At 43.0% G+C, this 16,619-nt stretch overlaps 2 protein-coding genes across 2 annotated transcripts; both read right to left on the bottom strand.

The window, feature by feature from the left end:
* Positions 1 to 9: 9 nt before the first annotated feature.
* Positions 10 to 4,901, bottom strand: rtraf (RNA transcription, translation and transport factor). The gene is made up of 8 exons (XM_083758883.1): positions 4,735 to 4,901; positions 4,074 to 4,198; positions 2,998 to 3,097; positions 2,271 to 2,354; positions 1,839 to 1,927; positions 1,446 to 1,514; positions 1,150 to 1,198; positions 10 to 851 (listed from the first exon to the last, which is right to left on the bottom strand). The coding sequence occupies exons 1-8, from the start codon at positions 4,793 to 4,795 to the stop codon at positions 697 to 699; spliced, it is 732 nt and encodes a 243-aa protein (XP_083615009.1). The 5' UTR covers positions 4,796 to 4,901; the 3' UTR covers positions 10 to 696.
* A 938-nt stretch (positions 4,902 to 5,839) lies between these two features.
* On the bottom strand, positions 5,840 to 10,477 carry atp5f1b (ATP synthase F1 subunit beta). Its single transcript, XM_083758876.1, has 10 exons — positions 10,329 to 10,477; positions 9,036 to 9,209; positions 8,756 to 8,930; positions 8,500 to 8,621; positions 8,067 to 8,251; positions 7,626 to 7,784; positions 7,362 to 7,484; positions 7,000 to 7,212; positions 6,661 to 6,862; positions 5,840 to 6,314 (listed from the first exon to the last, which is right to left on the bottom strand). Exons 1-10 carry the CDS (start codon positions 10,429 to 10,431, stop codon positions 6,217 to 6,219), a joined length of 1,554 nt encoding a protein of 517 aa, XP_083615002.1. The 5' UTR covers positions 10,432 to 10,477; the 3' UTR covers positions 5,840 to 6,216.
* Between the last annotated feature and the right edge of the window lie 6,142 nt (positions 10,478 to 16,619).

Here is a 16,619-nt window from a genome sequence, read left to right on the forward strand (position 1 = left end):
GCAGACGGGTAGTGTTTGATGATTGATGTATATTTCAACATACATTCCATGACCACTGTCACCAACTCAATTCAGAACAAAAGAAAACACCTTTACGTTAAAATTAAACTTCAGTTCTGAAAATGCCTCCCTTAAAAAATCTATTTAATAAAAGCTTCTAACACATGATGTATTGAGATATTAATGTAAGAGTCACTGTTGATCTATAAATCTCTTATTGAATGAAGATGTGCATCTCCATATTGTTGTTGGATGTTAGAGAAAATATGAGGATCATATCTAATTTTCCAAATCAAGGTCTGACCCTTGGCTCTAGATTTTGAAGAAATATTTACAGGAAAGTACATTTTTCAGTTTGATGTAGAAAAAAATAAGAGCTGTGACTTTACTTTACTAAGACATTTTGTTGCGTCAGACATTTGACAATTGACAGTATAGCAACTTGTTTTAGTTTATTTTAAAGTCCTATATAGCACTTTCCCTCTCCCCTCTTATGTACAGAGCTCGGCTTGTCCCGGGACTCAGAAGCGTCAGTTGTAGTTTAGCATCCATTCCCCATTTTAAACTCCACCCAAGCTTGTGTACTTTGAAACATAACAAAAAAAGAAATAAAAAAGAGAGCCATTTTTCCATCACTATCTTGAAATCAAAACAAAACATGTTTCTTCTTTGAACTTCATCCCCCTCCTCCTCCTCTCATCTGCCGACCTTGCCCAGCCGGTGGTCTGTCTTGGGGTCTGCGATGATTGCCTGAACGGCCACTATGGCCTCGTTGATCTTGGTCTGAAGGTCACGCAACTCCTCTATGTGCAGCAGACGCAGGATCTGAGCCGCCTCGTTCAGCGTGGCATCTGAAGGGGTGTGGTGAGCGGGAAAGGATAGCGTTTACCAGAAATACTTATTTGCAGACATTGCAGTGGTGGACAGAGAACTTTCCTTTCCAAGAATATTCCTTGTCAAGTGAAAGTTGCTACAGTCAAATTTGTTTTTGAGTTAAAGTACTGGGTTTAGGGATGCAAATGATAAATTAATTGATAGCTGATTCACGTTAACGATGAATCATTGATTAATTAAAAATCACACACACACACACACACACACACACACACACACACACACACACACACACACACACACACGTGCACTGACCTCCAGTGTCAAAACCCAAAACGTGTTTGTCCAAGGCAACTGGAAGACCCTGCAGAGGAGATGACATAGAGAATGAGGGGAGGAATAGAGGAAGGGAGACACAAGGAGAGATGGAGGACAAGAGATTAGACACTTAAAGCCAAGGGACGTTTCACCGCTGGAAGAAACTGCAGTCACTCAATGTTAATAGTATTTGTAGTAGGTAACAGAAGCACAATTTGAAATTTGGGCCGGACACATCATTAGTCAGACACCCTATTAAATCACAAATGAGAAGGTCATGTCCAGCTCTGTACCTCTTTAGTCTGGCTGGCCTTGGAGATGGCCTCTGGACTCAGTCTGTCCTGGATCAGAATGCGGATGGCCTGTAAGAGTAAGACACAGATCACAACATGACACAAACCACAACACTGAGGAAGCCAATCCATAGGGGCGGGACCCCCTATTTGTAACTATACCTTTCAAGACGGGAACCCATTTGTGTACAAAATATATATAGTAGAGCAATATAAATGTTTTGTAATTTTTAAATAAATCTTTGAAGTTTTTCAGAAAACTTAGGTCAGGATTTAGAAGGAGTTTATAGAATCAAAGCAGCTCTGTTCGACACTCGCAAAATAATAATAAAACTAATACAAAATAATCTACGTTAAATAAATGTTCACTCCGTACAAACAGCGAACACTGACTTTGAGCATGACCAGGTAGTCATCATGTCTTTGTATCTTCAGGATGTTTGCCAGAGCCATCACTCCAGCCTTGAAATCTGGATTATTACCTGAAAGCACACACACACACACACACACACACACACACACACACACCTCCTCATGTTGCTTTCCCTCTGGAACCCTTCAAGGAACACACTTGTTTTGGCCCATTTTCCACCAAAATACTTTGGTTCTAGAACTGGTTCCGTTCTAGATTCTTGGTTGGAATCCTTGGTCCCGTACCAACTTTTTCATTTTCAGTGGAAACACTGAAGGATAAAAAGAACCGAACTGGTTCAACTCAGGTGGAAAAGGGGCCTTTGTGGACCTCTGGTCTAGATTTGTTAGCAGGCAGAGAACAGTTGAAGAGCAAAATGGCAGCCATGTGAAAAGATCAATGCAGCAGCTTACTGTCCAGGTTGACGAGGGGATCGACGGGTTTATCACCGTTGTCGGAGGTGGTGGACAGCGGCTGACAGTTCTTGTACTTCTCCACTAGACCGTAACACAGACATACACAAATAAACAAACACAGATAATGATGAGTAAAGGCCTATTCATAGTCCAGTTTTCGGTGAAGGTGTCCACCGAAAACTACATGACGTCACACCGCAGTGGTAACCCGTGACCCAACACATCTTTTGGTGGTCACCTTTTCACCGTAAAACTGGACTATGAATAGCCACACTCCAAACGTTATTTTTTATGATATGGTACTAAGGAAATTGTCTTCCTGAAGATAAATGGAGAGACTGATAATAGCTGGCAGCAGTGTGATATCTTTGTTTTATAATAGTGACCTCTAGTGGTCATCCTTAATAGTGCATCATTCAAGTACACAGACATGCAACACAAATGTGTAGTGTCTCCACAGTCCAGTGAGTGTTACTTCCATTCTATTTCCCACAAAAAAACAACAACATATGAGAAGAGTTTATTCCTTATCCAGTGGTTCTAAAAGTGGAATCCAAGGTGCAGCTGTACAGGTCTGTCAATTCTGAGAGTGTTCAGATGGGTCCATTTGTACACCCTCAGAGTTATGGGGTCCTTGTTTGAGAATCAATCATCTGTGGTAATCATTAGCAGGTAGCATATGTATGATTACAGCGAGTCAGACAACAGAACAGCTCTTAGTTACCATTGTCTCCATACTCATAGCGCACAGCCAGTCCCAGCAGCCAATCAATGGACTCTTGTCTCTCTTGAGCGCTGAATGGACAGTTCAGGTCCTGCAGGTACTAAAGAGCCAGGAAAAAAGGTATTCAAAATAAATACTAGTCCTGGAACTATCATTCAACTCACTTCACTTTCATGATTCATCTAAGCTAGGTGCAAAATTGCAAATTAACTCAGCACCACTTTAACCACATGAACCCTGCTAGCACCCCTATTATGGGCATGCCATAGGGGCATGGGATGGGGGGGGAAGGGGGTTCCCCAATCCCCTTATGACAGCAAAGAGCAAAGTCACAATGTAAGGACTTGTTGAGGATTTGCCTCCAGCACATGTATGGTTCACTCAGCTTGGTATTGTGGCTGCTTTGGAGAAGTTATCTTTTAAGATGAATAATCACTAATCAGTTAGATAAATATGATTCGAAGTGGAGCGTGTTCCTCAGTCATGTTGCAGGTCCTTGATGTGATCCATGGTCAGGCAATGCCCTTTTGATTGTTTACGGTCTTATATTAGTATACATATGATGATGCTGCGTGTTTGGTCGTGTAAACTAATTTAAACTTAATTTGATTTGTATTTGTCTATCCTTTTTTATATTATGTTTTTGTGTTCATACATAATATCCATATTCTGTTGGTGTTGCTCGTTTGTTTTTTCTGTTTATTTGTAAAAAATCCAAATAAAGTACTGATCATAACAATCTAAGGTCTTGCCAATGCCTTAAAACATCAATGAAATTAAAAGAAAAAAAGACCATTACTGCATCATAAGTAATCAACAAACTATACTATAATAAGTCAATGACTGGTCAAACATTGGGCAAATTGTCAAATAATATAAGAAAGAGGCAAACAATGTGAACGTAGCTTGCAGATCGGATATTTATCTGTGGAACCGAGACAAACTAAATGTAATGCCTCGACTCCTACAATTCTCCATGTGCAGGGGTTGTGAGTGAGTGTTAATTTGTCCAAGATAGCATCCAGTTTTGCTGTAAACACCTGCTCCTTCCTAACATGGTTGTGCATGGGTCTCACCTTCTGGTAAGCAGTAGGCCATTCTGAACCGGGAATGTTCCTGAGATTGCCCCTGTCCTCGATCTTATAGTGACGAATCTTTTGGTCTTCCAGCCACACAATGCAGTTCCTAAACTCTGTCTCATCTGGACATCAGAACAAACGTATTCATTAGATAGACAAGACACAGACTCAAATAAAACCCTAAGAATGATTTGTAAAATGTTAACACACACACACACACACACACACACACTCACACTCACACACTCACACACACACACAGCTGTGTGAGTCAGTGTGACAGAGGTCACAGGCTCACTCTTAGCCAAAGATAACTTCCACAGGTTTCAAACATTCATTTGATTAAACGTTTGTTAAAACAACACAACAGGAATGTTATTATAATTAGAGTTTGAGTGTGCAATCTGCAATGTATGTCAATACATAAGCATAAAGTCATGCTCTCTGGCTGTACAGAATCTACAGATGGAACTAGCCTAAGATTTAGACTCTCGTAGATTCTGAAATGTTCAATCTGTAAGAAGCGATAAAATACATTAACAAGAATGAGTCTAAATCTTAGGCTACAGATCGAACACATCTATGGATGGATCCGAACAGCCTCGTTAGCATTAGCAGGCTAGCTAGCTGTTGCCTCGTTGAAAGCCTCAGAACGTACCTGAACAGTCAAGTCCAACCGGGTTGTGATAATCCAGGGCAGTGAGTTTTCTCCGGAACATTATTTATGAATAAAAATATTGTTTGGTGTCTCAAACAGGGACGTGACTGCAACTCGACTTGCTATGTTGTGCTGCTCTGCTCTCAGCCTGCAGCGCTGTCAATGGACTTGCACTGCGCCTGCGCGGACGAAAGTGCTACGTGCATCTGCATCCCACAGCCTGGAGGGACGCTCCCACAGCCCAGAGTAATCTAGAGTCCTCAGACCTCACCTCAACAGCTGCTCCATTTGCTTCTTCTTTGGTACATCAATGATCATCATATCAGCTTGTCTGCTTGGCTGAACTGCCAAGGATACAAGTTTATTTGGTATTTAATTAATTAATATGTTTGGGAGAGATTACTTTGAAATGTATTCAGAAATACAAATTACATGTTCATGTTTGCAATTACTACATAACCCATACAGGGTTACATGCAATATAATCTAAATACCTTTGGATTACTTTGGTTTGGAGTGCACATTCATCCATCCAATAAATGCATTTCCCCCTGAACATATTCCGATTATGTATTGCATAGTCAGGCTCACCAATCATTCTGCTTACCTTGCAAGAGTGACAGAAGGTCTAGCATGACTCCTTCGAGGCATGCTAGACCTTTATTTCTGAAACACTTCACTATAGGCAACAATTCCATTTGTCCCTTAAGTCTTTTCTCTACGGGTAAAGAGATGTGCATGCTGTAATCTTGGTGACAAATACGATACTGTAGATATCTTTCGACACTCATTGTTGTACATGATATCCCCTAAGGGCCAATGCAGTCACTGCCATTTAGTGCCCGCCAAAAATGGAAAACAAAAAGTTCTGGAAAGGTCCTATTGCAGACTTGAGTCAGAAAAAGGGTCAACATCGACAAAAGTTTGACCAAGGTTACAAAACAGGAGTACTTTTAATTATGCAAAGCAGGACCTTTGACTGTGTTGGCATCTGGTAAGGTGAACATGGAAAATTCTTTAAATAGTGATACCTGTAGGGATCACTGGAAGTAAATGATCTTTAGCCACTTGTAATATTCTTCTTTGTACTACAAGAAATTACACATTGAGTCTTTAATTGCAGTTTTATTTCATCACTTCATTGTGACAATCAAGCTGCAACACAGTACAGGTAGCTGAACATATGCAAGCGCCATCTTGTGGGCAAAAGTGGATGAGCACATTAACAGCCATTTCAGAGAAAGCCCATTATGAACAATGAACAAGACATTTCTTCGTTACAATGGCGCCTAGGAAATATACAGTTGAGTCATTGTAGTAAAGACAGACTTTATTCTTCTTCCATTTAGGAAACATTAAATATAACTTTTAACAAAATGTTCTGCATTTGGACATGTTTACCAAGTGCTAACGGGACCCTTCTGTTACTTAACCTTTCCAACAATTCCTCACCCCCCCAGGGAAACTATTTGGTGTGTGCATTTATGCAAGCTCCAATGCCATCCTCTCAGCCTTCTGAACAACTTCTTCGATGGTTCCCACCATGTAGAAGGCCTGCTCGGGGAGGGGATCGTACTCACCTGTATGGAGGGCAAGAACGAGGCATAAGAAATTAAATAGCACGATATGGTATTAAAAAATGCTTAAAGAATGTTGCAGGTGTTACTGCATGTTAATCCCATCGACTAAAGCGCCATACTCTGCATAGCTACTGATAATCTTCCAAAGCATACTGTAGCTTTTGCAATAACCCTATTATTATTTTTTGATTCAAACATTTAAGTTGACAACCAATATACTTCATTTTACCAGTGGCAAGTTAATGTAACAGACAAGACACAAAGGTACCAGGTAGAAAAAACTAACGACAGTAGGCGTCGAAAAATGTGTCACGTTCACAAACGAGGAGAAAGTCTAAATACACACCATTGAGAATGGCCTTGAATCCACTGATGGTCTCCTTGAGGGGTACAAGCTTGCCTGCATGGCCAGTGAACACCTCAGCCACCTGGAAGGGCTGCGATAGGAAACGCTGGATCTTGCGGGCACGGGCCACTGTCAGCTTGTCCTCCTCAGACAACTCATCCATACCCAGGATGGCAATGATATCCTGCAGGGACTTGTAGTCCTAGAAAAATGGTAGATATCGAAAAGGTTAATAAATCTTCTTTTGGGGTCCCTGGCACAAAACCTTTTCAGACCATTGTCAAATACATTTGGGGGTCCTCGACCAAAAAATAAATGAGAACCACTGCCATAACCAACCTGGAGGATCTTCTGCACATTACGGGCGACATCGTAGTGTTCGGCTCCGACGATGTTGGGGTCCATGATACGGGAGGTGGAATCCAGGGGATCCACGGCGGGGTAGATACCCAGCTCAGCGATGGCGCGGGACAACACAGTGGTGGCGTCCAAGTGAGCGAAGGTGGTGGCGGGGGCAGGGTCAGTCAGATCGTCAGCTGGCACATAGATGGCCTGTGAGGAAGCAACGAGAACATTTAGTCTAAAGCTACGACAGTGAAACCAAGTGAGATTGCTTCCTCAACTGCTCTACCGACTTCCATGGGATTAATAAGTAAACTGGACTGCCATTGATCAAAATTTTCATTTCAACCTTCATTTACCTGCACAGATGTGATGGAACCCTTCTTGGTGGTGGTAATCCTTTCCTGCATGGTACCCATGTCAGTGGCCAGAGTGGGCTGGTAACCCACAGCGGAGGGGATACGACCCAGCAAGGCAGACACCTAAGGACAGGAGTTCAAGACATCAGTACATTTAGTTTAGTTCATTTAGCATTTAGTTCCATTTTCTTAATGCATACTTCATTGACACCCACTGAGCACAGATTTCAAATAGGCCTGTGATTCAGAAAATGCTCCACGCACCTCAGAGCCGGCCTGCGTGAAGCGGAAGATGTTATCAATGAACAGCAACACATCCTGTCCCTCCTGATCACGGAAGTACTCAGCCACACTCAGTCCAGTCAGAGCTACTCTGGCACGGGCACCTGGGGGCTCGTTCATCTGACCGTACACCAGCGCCACCTAGTGATGGTGAAAACACAGGATGGAGTTAATCAAAAGTGCATCCAACATCCCCATCTTTGCATAAACTATAGAGACTGGACATCAACAAAAGTATTTCCATTTCACCAAGGTGTCCCCATTTGGTGAAAATGTTAACACTTTCAGATATCTTCAAAAACAGGCTAGCTTTTCTACACGATCACAACATGTCATGTTAAGAATTGCCACATGACTAGGGCATAAGTGGTTAAGATTTCCATACTAAAATGCGTTTGAGAGGAGACTTGTACCAATCCTCACCTTGGAGGAAGAGTCCTTCAGGTTGATGACTCCAGACTCAATCATTTCATGGTACAAGTCGTTTCCCTCACGGGTACGCTCTCCCACTCCGGCGAACACAGAGTAACCACCATGGGCCTTGGCCACGTTGTTGATCAGCTCCATGATCAATACAGTCTTACCCACACCGGCACCACCGAACAGACCTGTTGTGAATGTGATGAGAAATAAGTTCAGCATTACACAGGGCAGCATTTACACAAATTTACAACAGAGATATTTCTTCAAAAGAGTAATTGGTAATCAATTAAAGCTTCAGAAATATTGCTAGTCTTTCCATCTTATAAAAGAATTATGTTTTGACTGCTGGGTAAACAATCATTTTAAGTCAAATATGTACATTAACGCTATGAAAGTGCTTCAAGAGACCTCCCATGTAGTCTGTCTCACATACCAATCTTTCCTCCCTTGGCGTAGGGGGCCAGCAGATCCACCACCTTGATTCCAGTTACCAGAATCTCCTGCTCCACACTCATGTCGACAAATTCTGGAGCCTCAGCGTGAATGGGGGCAGTCCTATGAAAGGTTGGAGGAATTATCCAGTTAGTTATGAATTGAAGATTTATTTCAGCTAAAAGAGTGTGCCTCTCCCCCTGTTCATTACAGCAGTGTACTAGTATTGGATGCATTAGACAATCCAGTAGACTTACTGCTTGGTATTGATGGGACCCCTCTCATCAATGGGCTCACCAATGACATTCATAATTCGGCCCAGTGTCTCAGGTCCCACAGGGATTCTGATGGGGGCGCCAGTGTCCACAACCGGCTGTCCACGGACAAGTCCCTCCGTACCATCCATAGCGATGGTACGCACTGTGTTCTCTCCTGAAGACCCAAGGCAAAGAAAGGATTTTTAGAACGTTCTCAAAAAGGTTTTGTAGTTGGCCAGCAAAAAGCACATAGTATACAGTTACAATCTGAGAGCCTCACCGAGATGCTGAGCCACTTCAAGGACGAGTCTGGATTCCCTGCCGCCTACTTCCAGGGCGTTGAGGATGGGAGGAAGGCCCTCATCGAACTGGACGTCCACGACAGCACCGATGACAGCCACAATGCGCCCGTGGGCGATGACAGCAGCAGCAGCCGGTGTGCCATATTCTCTGCCTGTAAACCAACATCCAGACAGTTGAACATGTATTGAATACTTTAGTCAAAAATGTTAACAGACCATGGTACAGTCAAACATAAAAGCTAAAAGGACCACCATTGTGGTGCTATGCATTTTGTGGTTAACGACCCAGTTTCCACCTACAATCTTGACCTTGCAGTGATTTGAGATTCTCTTTAAAAGCACAGTCAGGTATAGAGGTTCGACTGTAAGCCAGACAACTGTGTCTGGCTGCCGACATGTAAGACAGATGCATGTTGTGGTCATGCACTCTGTGCCCTTGACTGAGGGCCTGGCCATTACCGGACAGTCTGGGGAACCCCGTCCTTGAGTAAGTACCCACTGTGGGTACCCAACGACTGCCCACTGCTCCTAAAAGTTAGAATGGGTTAAATGCAGAATAATTTCCCAAGGGGAGGGGGCCAACAAAATATAAACTCAATGTCAACTGTTTATTCTGCAATGTTATGAATCTGCAGAGGCTCTGGAACGTAAATATCCTATGTTGAGGTTACAACAGCCTCTTGATTAAGTCATGTATTAGTTAAACAATTCAATGCGACAATGAATGGGATTTAACTGGCTAATGCTAGCCACCAAGCTGCACATCAATGACAAGATGGGGGCGTGCGTGATTCAAGGTTAGCAATTAGCATTATGCCCGCTGGGTTAAAGATACATGATCCAGCGATAATAGCAGCACATGGGAAAATGCACCAATAGTTGATCGATGCAACATTCTGTCCCCCTAAACTTGGCAGTAGAAAGCGGACACTGACGTTAGCTTTTTAGCTTAGCCTGCTGTCACCGTCCTCATGTCATTACACAGAGGTCATTACCGTTTTGCACACAACAACACACGCCAAGTCATGTCATTTGAAATTACGCGTGTAGATAAGAGACAATGAGTACCACATGTCAACATTTAAATCACAAGGGCATTCATTAACATAAGCCTGGATTCATTTCATTCTGCGGCCTGCAAAGGCCAAAGTTAAACACTGCACGTTAGCCCGGCGTGTTGCTAATGCAAGTTAGCATAGGCTCCGTCCTACCGACAGAGGCAACCCCTCGTCGGGGAAAAAATGTAATGATCCATGCATCCTTTAACTTACGTGAGAGGACGGCTGGGGATCCTTTGAGGGCTTTGAGGGCAGGGAGGCCAGGCCTGAGCGCCTGCAGGGCCCCAGTACAACAGCGTCCCACAGCTCCCAACATGTTTCTGATGTTTCAAAGATGGCTGAAGGTGGAAGATACAGCTGGCGACGAGGCTTTATATTGATGACTCACGGCCACCGGGAGGCGATACTGAGCATCAGTGTTGCCAGACTGGGTGAGAGAAATAAGCCAGAATTAGAAAGCCAAATTACGTCATGATGACGTTATGATGACGTCCTCCTGTGACTCCATTGACGTTCAGGACTAGCCCATATTAGTAAACAAAACTACACTTTAGAAACTATTTTAACTACCAATATTTACAAACAACTAAAATGTGTAACACCCTACCGACAGCCATTAAGACATGTGCATCCCTTCCTTGACTCCTTCAAAACCGCTCTCAAAGGGCTAGCCACCTACGTATGCGTACGGCTGCAATTCGAAACTGACCCCCATAATTAAAGTCTGAGTTCCCCCCAGTAATAAGGGGGGGGCCCAGGCCCCACACCCCTTTTTCCCCCCATACTGCACTTGTTTTCCCCCTTTTTTAACTTTGTTTATATGATGATCACCCCTTCCCACTTTGACAGGCTGGAATGGCTAAAGGCCTATTCATAGTCTGGATTTTTGGTGATGAGGTGACCACCGCACGAGCTGAAATAACATTGAGCGGTGGTGAGTAAAAACAGAGAGATGGGCTGGAGCGGTGGCGGTGGTTTGCTCTTCACCGTGGCTCGTGACGTCATGTTGTAGTTCGGTGGTCACCTAACCACCGTAAATCCAGACTATGTATGAGCCTAGGGTCGATGACAGAGTACAGCATCTTGCAATGGGTCTGGTCCACAAGATTTGATACACCACCAAGATACCCATGTACCTGTCTAAATACTTCCTTAATGTTAACGAAGTCCACACCCACAACACCAGAGGGAGTGCAACAAACCATGTGCAACCCAGATTCGGCAGAAAGAAGGGACTAAATTATCTTCGCTCCTATGCCACCAAAATGTGGAACGCCCTACCAACAGTCATTAAGACATGCAAATTCCTTGACTCCTTCAAAACTGCTCTCAAAGGGCACCTACGGACGGCTGCAATTCGAAACTGCATGGCCCCCATAAAATCTGAATCCCCCACCCACCCCTGTTTCCCCTCACTGTATATTTCTTTCCCTTTTTACCACCTATGATGATTTATTTTTGACTACCGGTATATAGTTGTATATATTCTGTAAATGTTTTGATGAATTGAAAATGGTGGGCCCTATTGTAAACAAGTGTAATGTTTTATGGTGTCGTCCACTCAAGGCCTATTCATAGTCTGGATTTTCGGTGGTGAGGTGACCACCGCTCCGGTGGTGAGTTGACCACCGGAGCTGAAATAACGTTGAGCGGTGGTGAGTAAAAACAGAGAGAAGGGCTGGAGCGGTGGCGGTGGTTTGCTCTTCACCGCGGCTCGTGACGTCATGTTGTAGTTCGGTGGTCACCCCACCACCGTAAATCCAGACTATGTATGAGCCTTCACTGTTAACAGTTCTTGTATTGAGTTGTACTTGAAATGTACTGTAATTCTGCAAACTGTTAATAAATCAATCAATCAATATATGTCTCTAAATGTTCTGATGAATTGAAAAAGGTTGAACATGTTGTAAACAAGTGTAATGCAAGGTGTCATCCACAGTAACCGTCTTTGTATTGAGTTTTTAAATTTTAAATGTATCCATAGCAGCAAATGCCATTCTGCATACTGTCTATACAAATTTCAATCAATTAACTTTACAGGAAAAACAAGCCCAAAGTCGCTTATAATAAGTGAACATGGCAACACTGCTGAGCATTCTCGCGCTACGTAAAGGGCGGCGTTTGTAGGTCTTCGGGTCTTCGCTCGAGCGGTGTCGCGCGCACAAAATAGCAGATGTACAAGCTCACAACGCGACGCGTCTGTGACGCGTTGTGAGCTTGTAGATCTGCTATTTTTGCTACGCATGCGTGTTCTCAAGGCCTGCTTGTGCGCATGCTCTGTCTGTGCAGAAGCTGACATTCTGTCCTCTGGTGGTAAAAGTATTTGTAGTATTACATTTATATGACAACACTGTTTTGTGTTTGTTGTTGAACAACTGCAAAATGTGTTCGTCTGACACAAAGTTTACACGTTCGTTTCACTTTCATCTCTATGATTGTGTGTATCTTCCAGGAAGGATATTGTTGTGAGTGAGTGGAGTGAAGTTGCCTTAAAGTGCACATTGAGAACACTGTGTTCCATTTTGGTGGTGTGGTGCGTGAGGCTCTAATGGTCATTTAAGTTTGAAATAATGTCATTTTCCCCCACGTCCTAATTGTCCCAGCAAGCAAAGATGTGGTGAGACTGAATCCCACACACCAGATGCAGAACTACTAATTTGCCTTAAGGTATGAATCATGACACTATATTCACCAACCATCACATGGTCACTGTCTCATATTGTTATAGCTGTATCTTGCTGAATACATGTTTATCTGCAACTGCAATGAACCATTTAACATTTAACTCAGTATTCCCCACACACACACACACACACACACACACACACACACACACACACACACAGGGTAGTCGCTATAAGCAGTAAGTGCTCATTTTTAAGCAACGCCCTACACATAGAAACACACAGTCACAGACCGACATGCACATTTAAAACCTGGGAGTTGACCAGTACAACCCAGTCTAAGCAGTTCTGGGGGTTAACTTCAGTGCCTTGCTCAGGGGCACTTCAGCGGTGTTGGCGGCGAGGTGACCATTCACTTCCCCAGAATCCCCACCCAGATTTTTACTGCCAGGGAATCGAACCAGCAACCTTCTGGCAACAAGGGGGCCACCGCTGCACAACTAACAACTTTTCATCTGGATTTTTAACACACAGTAAAAGTGTGGTGGAATGCATTTATTTCTATGATGTTTCCAATCTGACTAGTGGTGTTAAGACCTTGACTGAATGTATGTTCTGTGCAGCGCAAAGGCTAAAGCAATTAAGGCACTAAAATTGCCCAGGTTATAGGGATTCCATAACTTCCATTCCGTTCTAGCCTGACCCTCCCGTTTACTATACGAGAGCTTCTGGTTACTCAGATTAGATTAGCGTACTTGATATAGAAATATTGCACAATTTGTAAAAGGAAAATGCCAGCCTGGTAAGTTAATTTGTCTATAGCTGTTCTGTGAAGCTCAAAGGCTAAAGCAAGGCACTAAAACGGCCCAGGACCGAAATTATTAGTGCAGCCGGTGAAAACTAGATTTCTCAATAGGCCCAAGTGTCCATTCAAACTCTAGACGGGCCTGCCGAAAACTTGAGTTCTCAACAGGCCCGAAAATGTAGGCCTGTCCCTACCTGGCCAAACTCTGTACACTCAAGAGTATACCACCATTAGATCTCCATATATCAATATGGAGCTGACCTGTTCTGACATTCCATATGTTGATCTGACCTCATCAAACCCTGTACACTCAAGACATGCTCCTTATATGGCCAGTACAGAATTAATTCCATGTTGATCTGACCCCCATGCCAAAGCGCCAGCGCTCGCCCAGTCACCCAGCAGTCTGCCATCAACGAGGCGGATGTGTGCACGCATCTCGCCCTCAGGCGTCTTACTGGTTATATTGCTATTACTATTATGTAATATTACTATTTGGTTGAAGTGCATGAAATTCCAAATTCAACTTGGTTAAAGATGGTCTAAACCTCAGATCGAATGCCTGGCTACGGAAAGTTCCATTGAGAAGTTTCAAAAGGATCATCTCAGATGTACAGTCCAACATCTGCAAATGTTCGGATGTGTGCTAGCCTTTGTATAGGCGGCAATAGGCCTGCATATATATTATTCCTGTTTATATTGTACATTGTGTATTGGCTCTGCACAATTTTGTGCCCCGTTACTTAAAGTGTATCACTTTCGAGATTGCACAATTGCACAATTTGTAAAAGTAATGTTTTATATTGATACATTTTTTCAGTAATATTACTACTTTAACTGGTGGGCGTGCACTAGATAATAATAGCCTAATAATATAATTGGCTTAATTTCTCTGTCCTGCAGAAGTCAGTCCACCATGTTGCCACTAGAGTGTGCTGCTGCTACACTAAACAGTGTTCCATGGGAAGATGCCAGCTCTAGGTAAGTTTATTTTATAGTTTTATTAACATATTATGCCAATATATGATAAGTATATGTAGAATATAGCCTATCCTGCATATATATGCCCTATGCAGGTTCATGTGCATATACGTATGTGGATAAATAGGAAATATGTCTCTATATAGCTTATGAAATTTATATTTCCAGGTTGGGAGGTAACAGGGGGTGCATGGCCAAAACGGTTTGGGAACCCTAGCACCATTCCATATACTACACGAATTGTAAGTGCTTTACATAAAGCATAAGGCATTAAAATGTATAATTAGACATGGAAAATAACATTCAGACATAAAGTGCTAGCCTGGAAACCAGACGAATCTGCCAGTGCAAATATAATAAAAAAAGCCCTAAGTAGATTGGTTTGGCCCTACTCGGTTATGATTGGATTTCACTGCTGGGGCACCAAGCAGGGCCGCGTATGCAAATATGTGGCGATTTTATCACCAGAGACATTGTTTTTATAGAGCGCCGATGTCCTGACGTCACTCGCTCATCCCCTGGTTCCATGGGGTTCACGCAGGGACGAATAGTTTTCATAATCCTCATGGGGGCGCGTGCCTGGTTTAGCCAGGGGAGGGCGGTGTTGGACAGTGTCTTGACTGTCTTCAGTGTGGTTGGGTGCAATTCCCCTAAAATCCTCATGGGGGCCCCCCGGCCCCCACAGACTCTTCGTCCCTGCTAATATCCCTGCGTAGATATTAGTAATGTACATTTCCAAGGGGTGAATAGAGCACCGAAGTCTGACGTCAATATCGGTAGAGGGCAAACGGGTTCATGTACTTTTTATTTGCATTGTAATCCCCATAGGGGGATTTTAGATTGCCTCATATAAGAAAAATAAACATGTCATCCCAGGATATTAGTCTCGCCATGCCAGGCTAATAAACTCCTATCATCAGCCTTGTGTGTGTCATAGTACGTAGGAGCATTTACCCTAATCTATGTTTGGCCTCAACAGGCACAAACCTCTTTCAGTATAGGAACTCAACTCACCTCTTTATTAAAACCGTTTCTACTAATCTGAAAGTATTATTTAAAATCACGAGTTTTGCCTCAGACTGGTGTCACGGCACAAGTGTTTCAGAACAAAGGTTTTGAACTTAGATTTAAAAGTAGTCGGAGTTGCCGCAAGTCTCTTATCCTCTGGAAGTTTGTTCCAACTGTGTGGCATAATGCCTAAAAGCTGCCTCACCACCATGGTGATTTGTTTTAGCTCTGGGAACAGTTAGTAGTAGACTGGTCCCGGATGACCTGAGCTTTCTTGAGGGTTCATAATGTAAAAGTAAGTCAGAGGTGTATTTTATTTTTGGCCCTAAACCACTGAGTGATTTAAGACCATGCACCACCAATATTTTTTAATCAATTCTGCGGCTTACAGGGAGCCAGTACCAAGACCTGAGAATTGGTGTCATGTGTTCAGCTTTCTTAGTTCTATAATGTAGATATAGAGCTCTAGCAGCAGCTGCTTTCGGAATGAGCTGTATGTAGTGTCTCGTAGACATTTTGGCAGACCTGATAGTCTTGTTTGGACATGAATCCTCCCATTTCTATATTTTAAAGATAGCAATAGGCTGACTTTGGTATTGACTTAATGTGGATATTAAAATGCTGATCCGAATCCGTAATTTACATCAAGAATTCCGGTTTGGACTTGAGCATTCATAGACCTGGAGTCAAGGTGAGCAGCCGTTCTTCCAAGTACACTTCAAGTCACTCTGTGAGATATTTGAGTGTTGTCCATATAATTATGGTACATTATTTTCTTATTTTGGAATAATTTACCCCTAGGCATATTAAGGAAATATATCTTATGTACTGAACTAGCAGCTGAAACATGCAGTGCTGCTGCCGATAGCAACATCTATGACAGGTTTAGTGTTTGGTTCTTATGTCAGGAGGCACCCAAAATAGTTCAGCGGCTCTGGACGAAATCAGACCATACAATTTGGGGTGCAACAATGAAAACGTATCATCTTGACCATAGGGTAATGGCTATGGTGCTAGTCATACACTGTCCTTAGCGTGGATGATTTTTACAATGTTAGGTTCGTTTGCTGACTCCCCAGTAGGCTA

This window comes from Protomyctophum parallelum (assembly GCF_964188405.1).
Source record: "Protomyctophum parallelum genome assembly, chromosome: 23".
In the NCBI taxonomy this organism is placed as follows: Eukaryota; Metazoa; Chordata; class Actinopteri; order Myctophiformes; family Myctophidae; genus Protomyctophum; species Protomyctophum parallelum.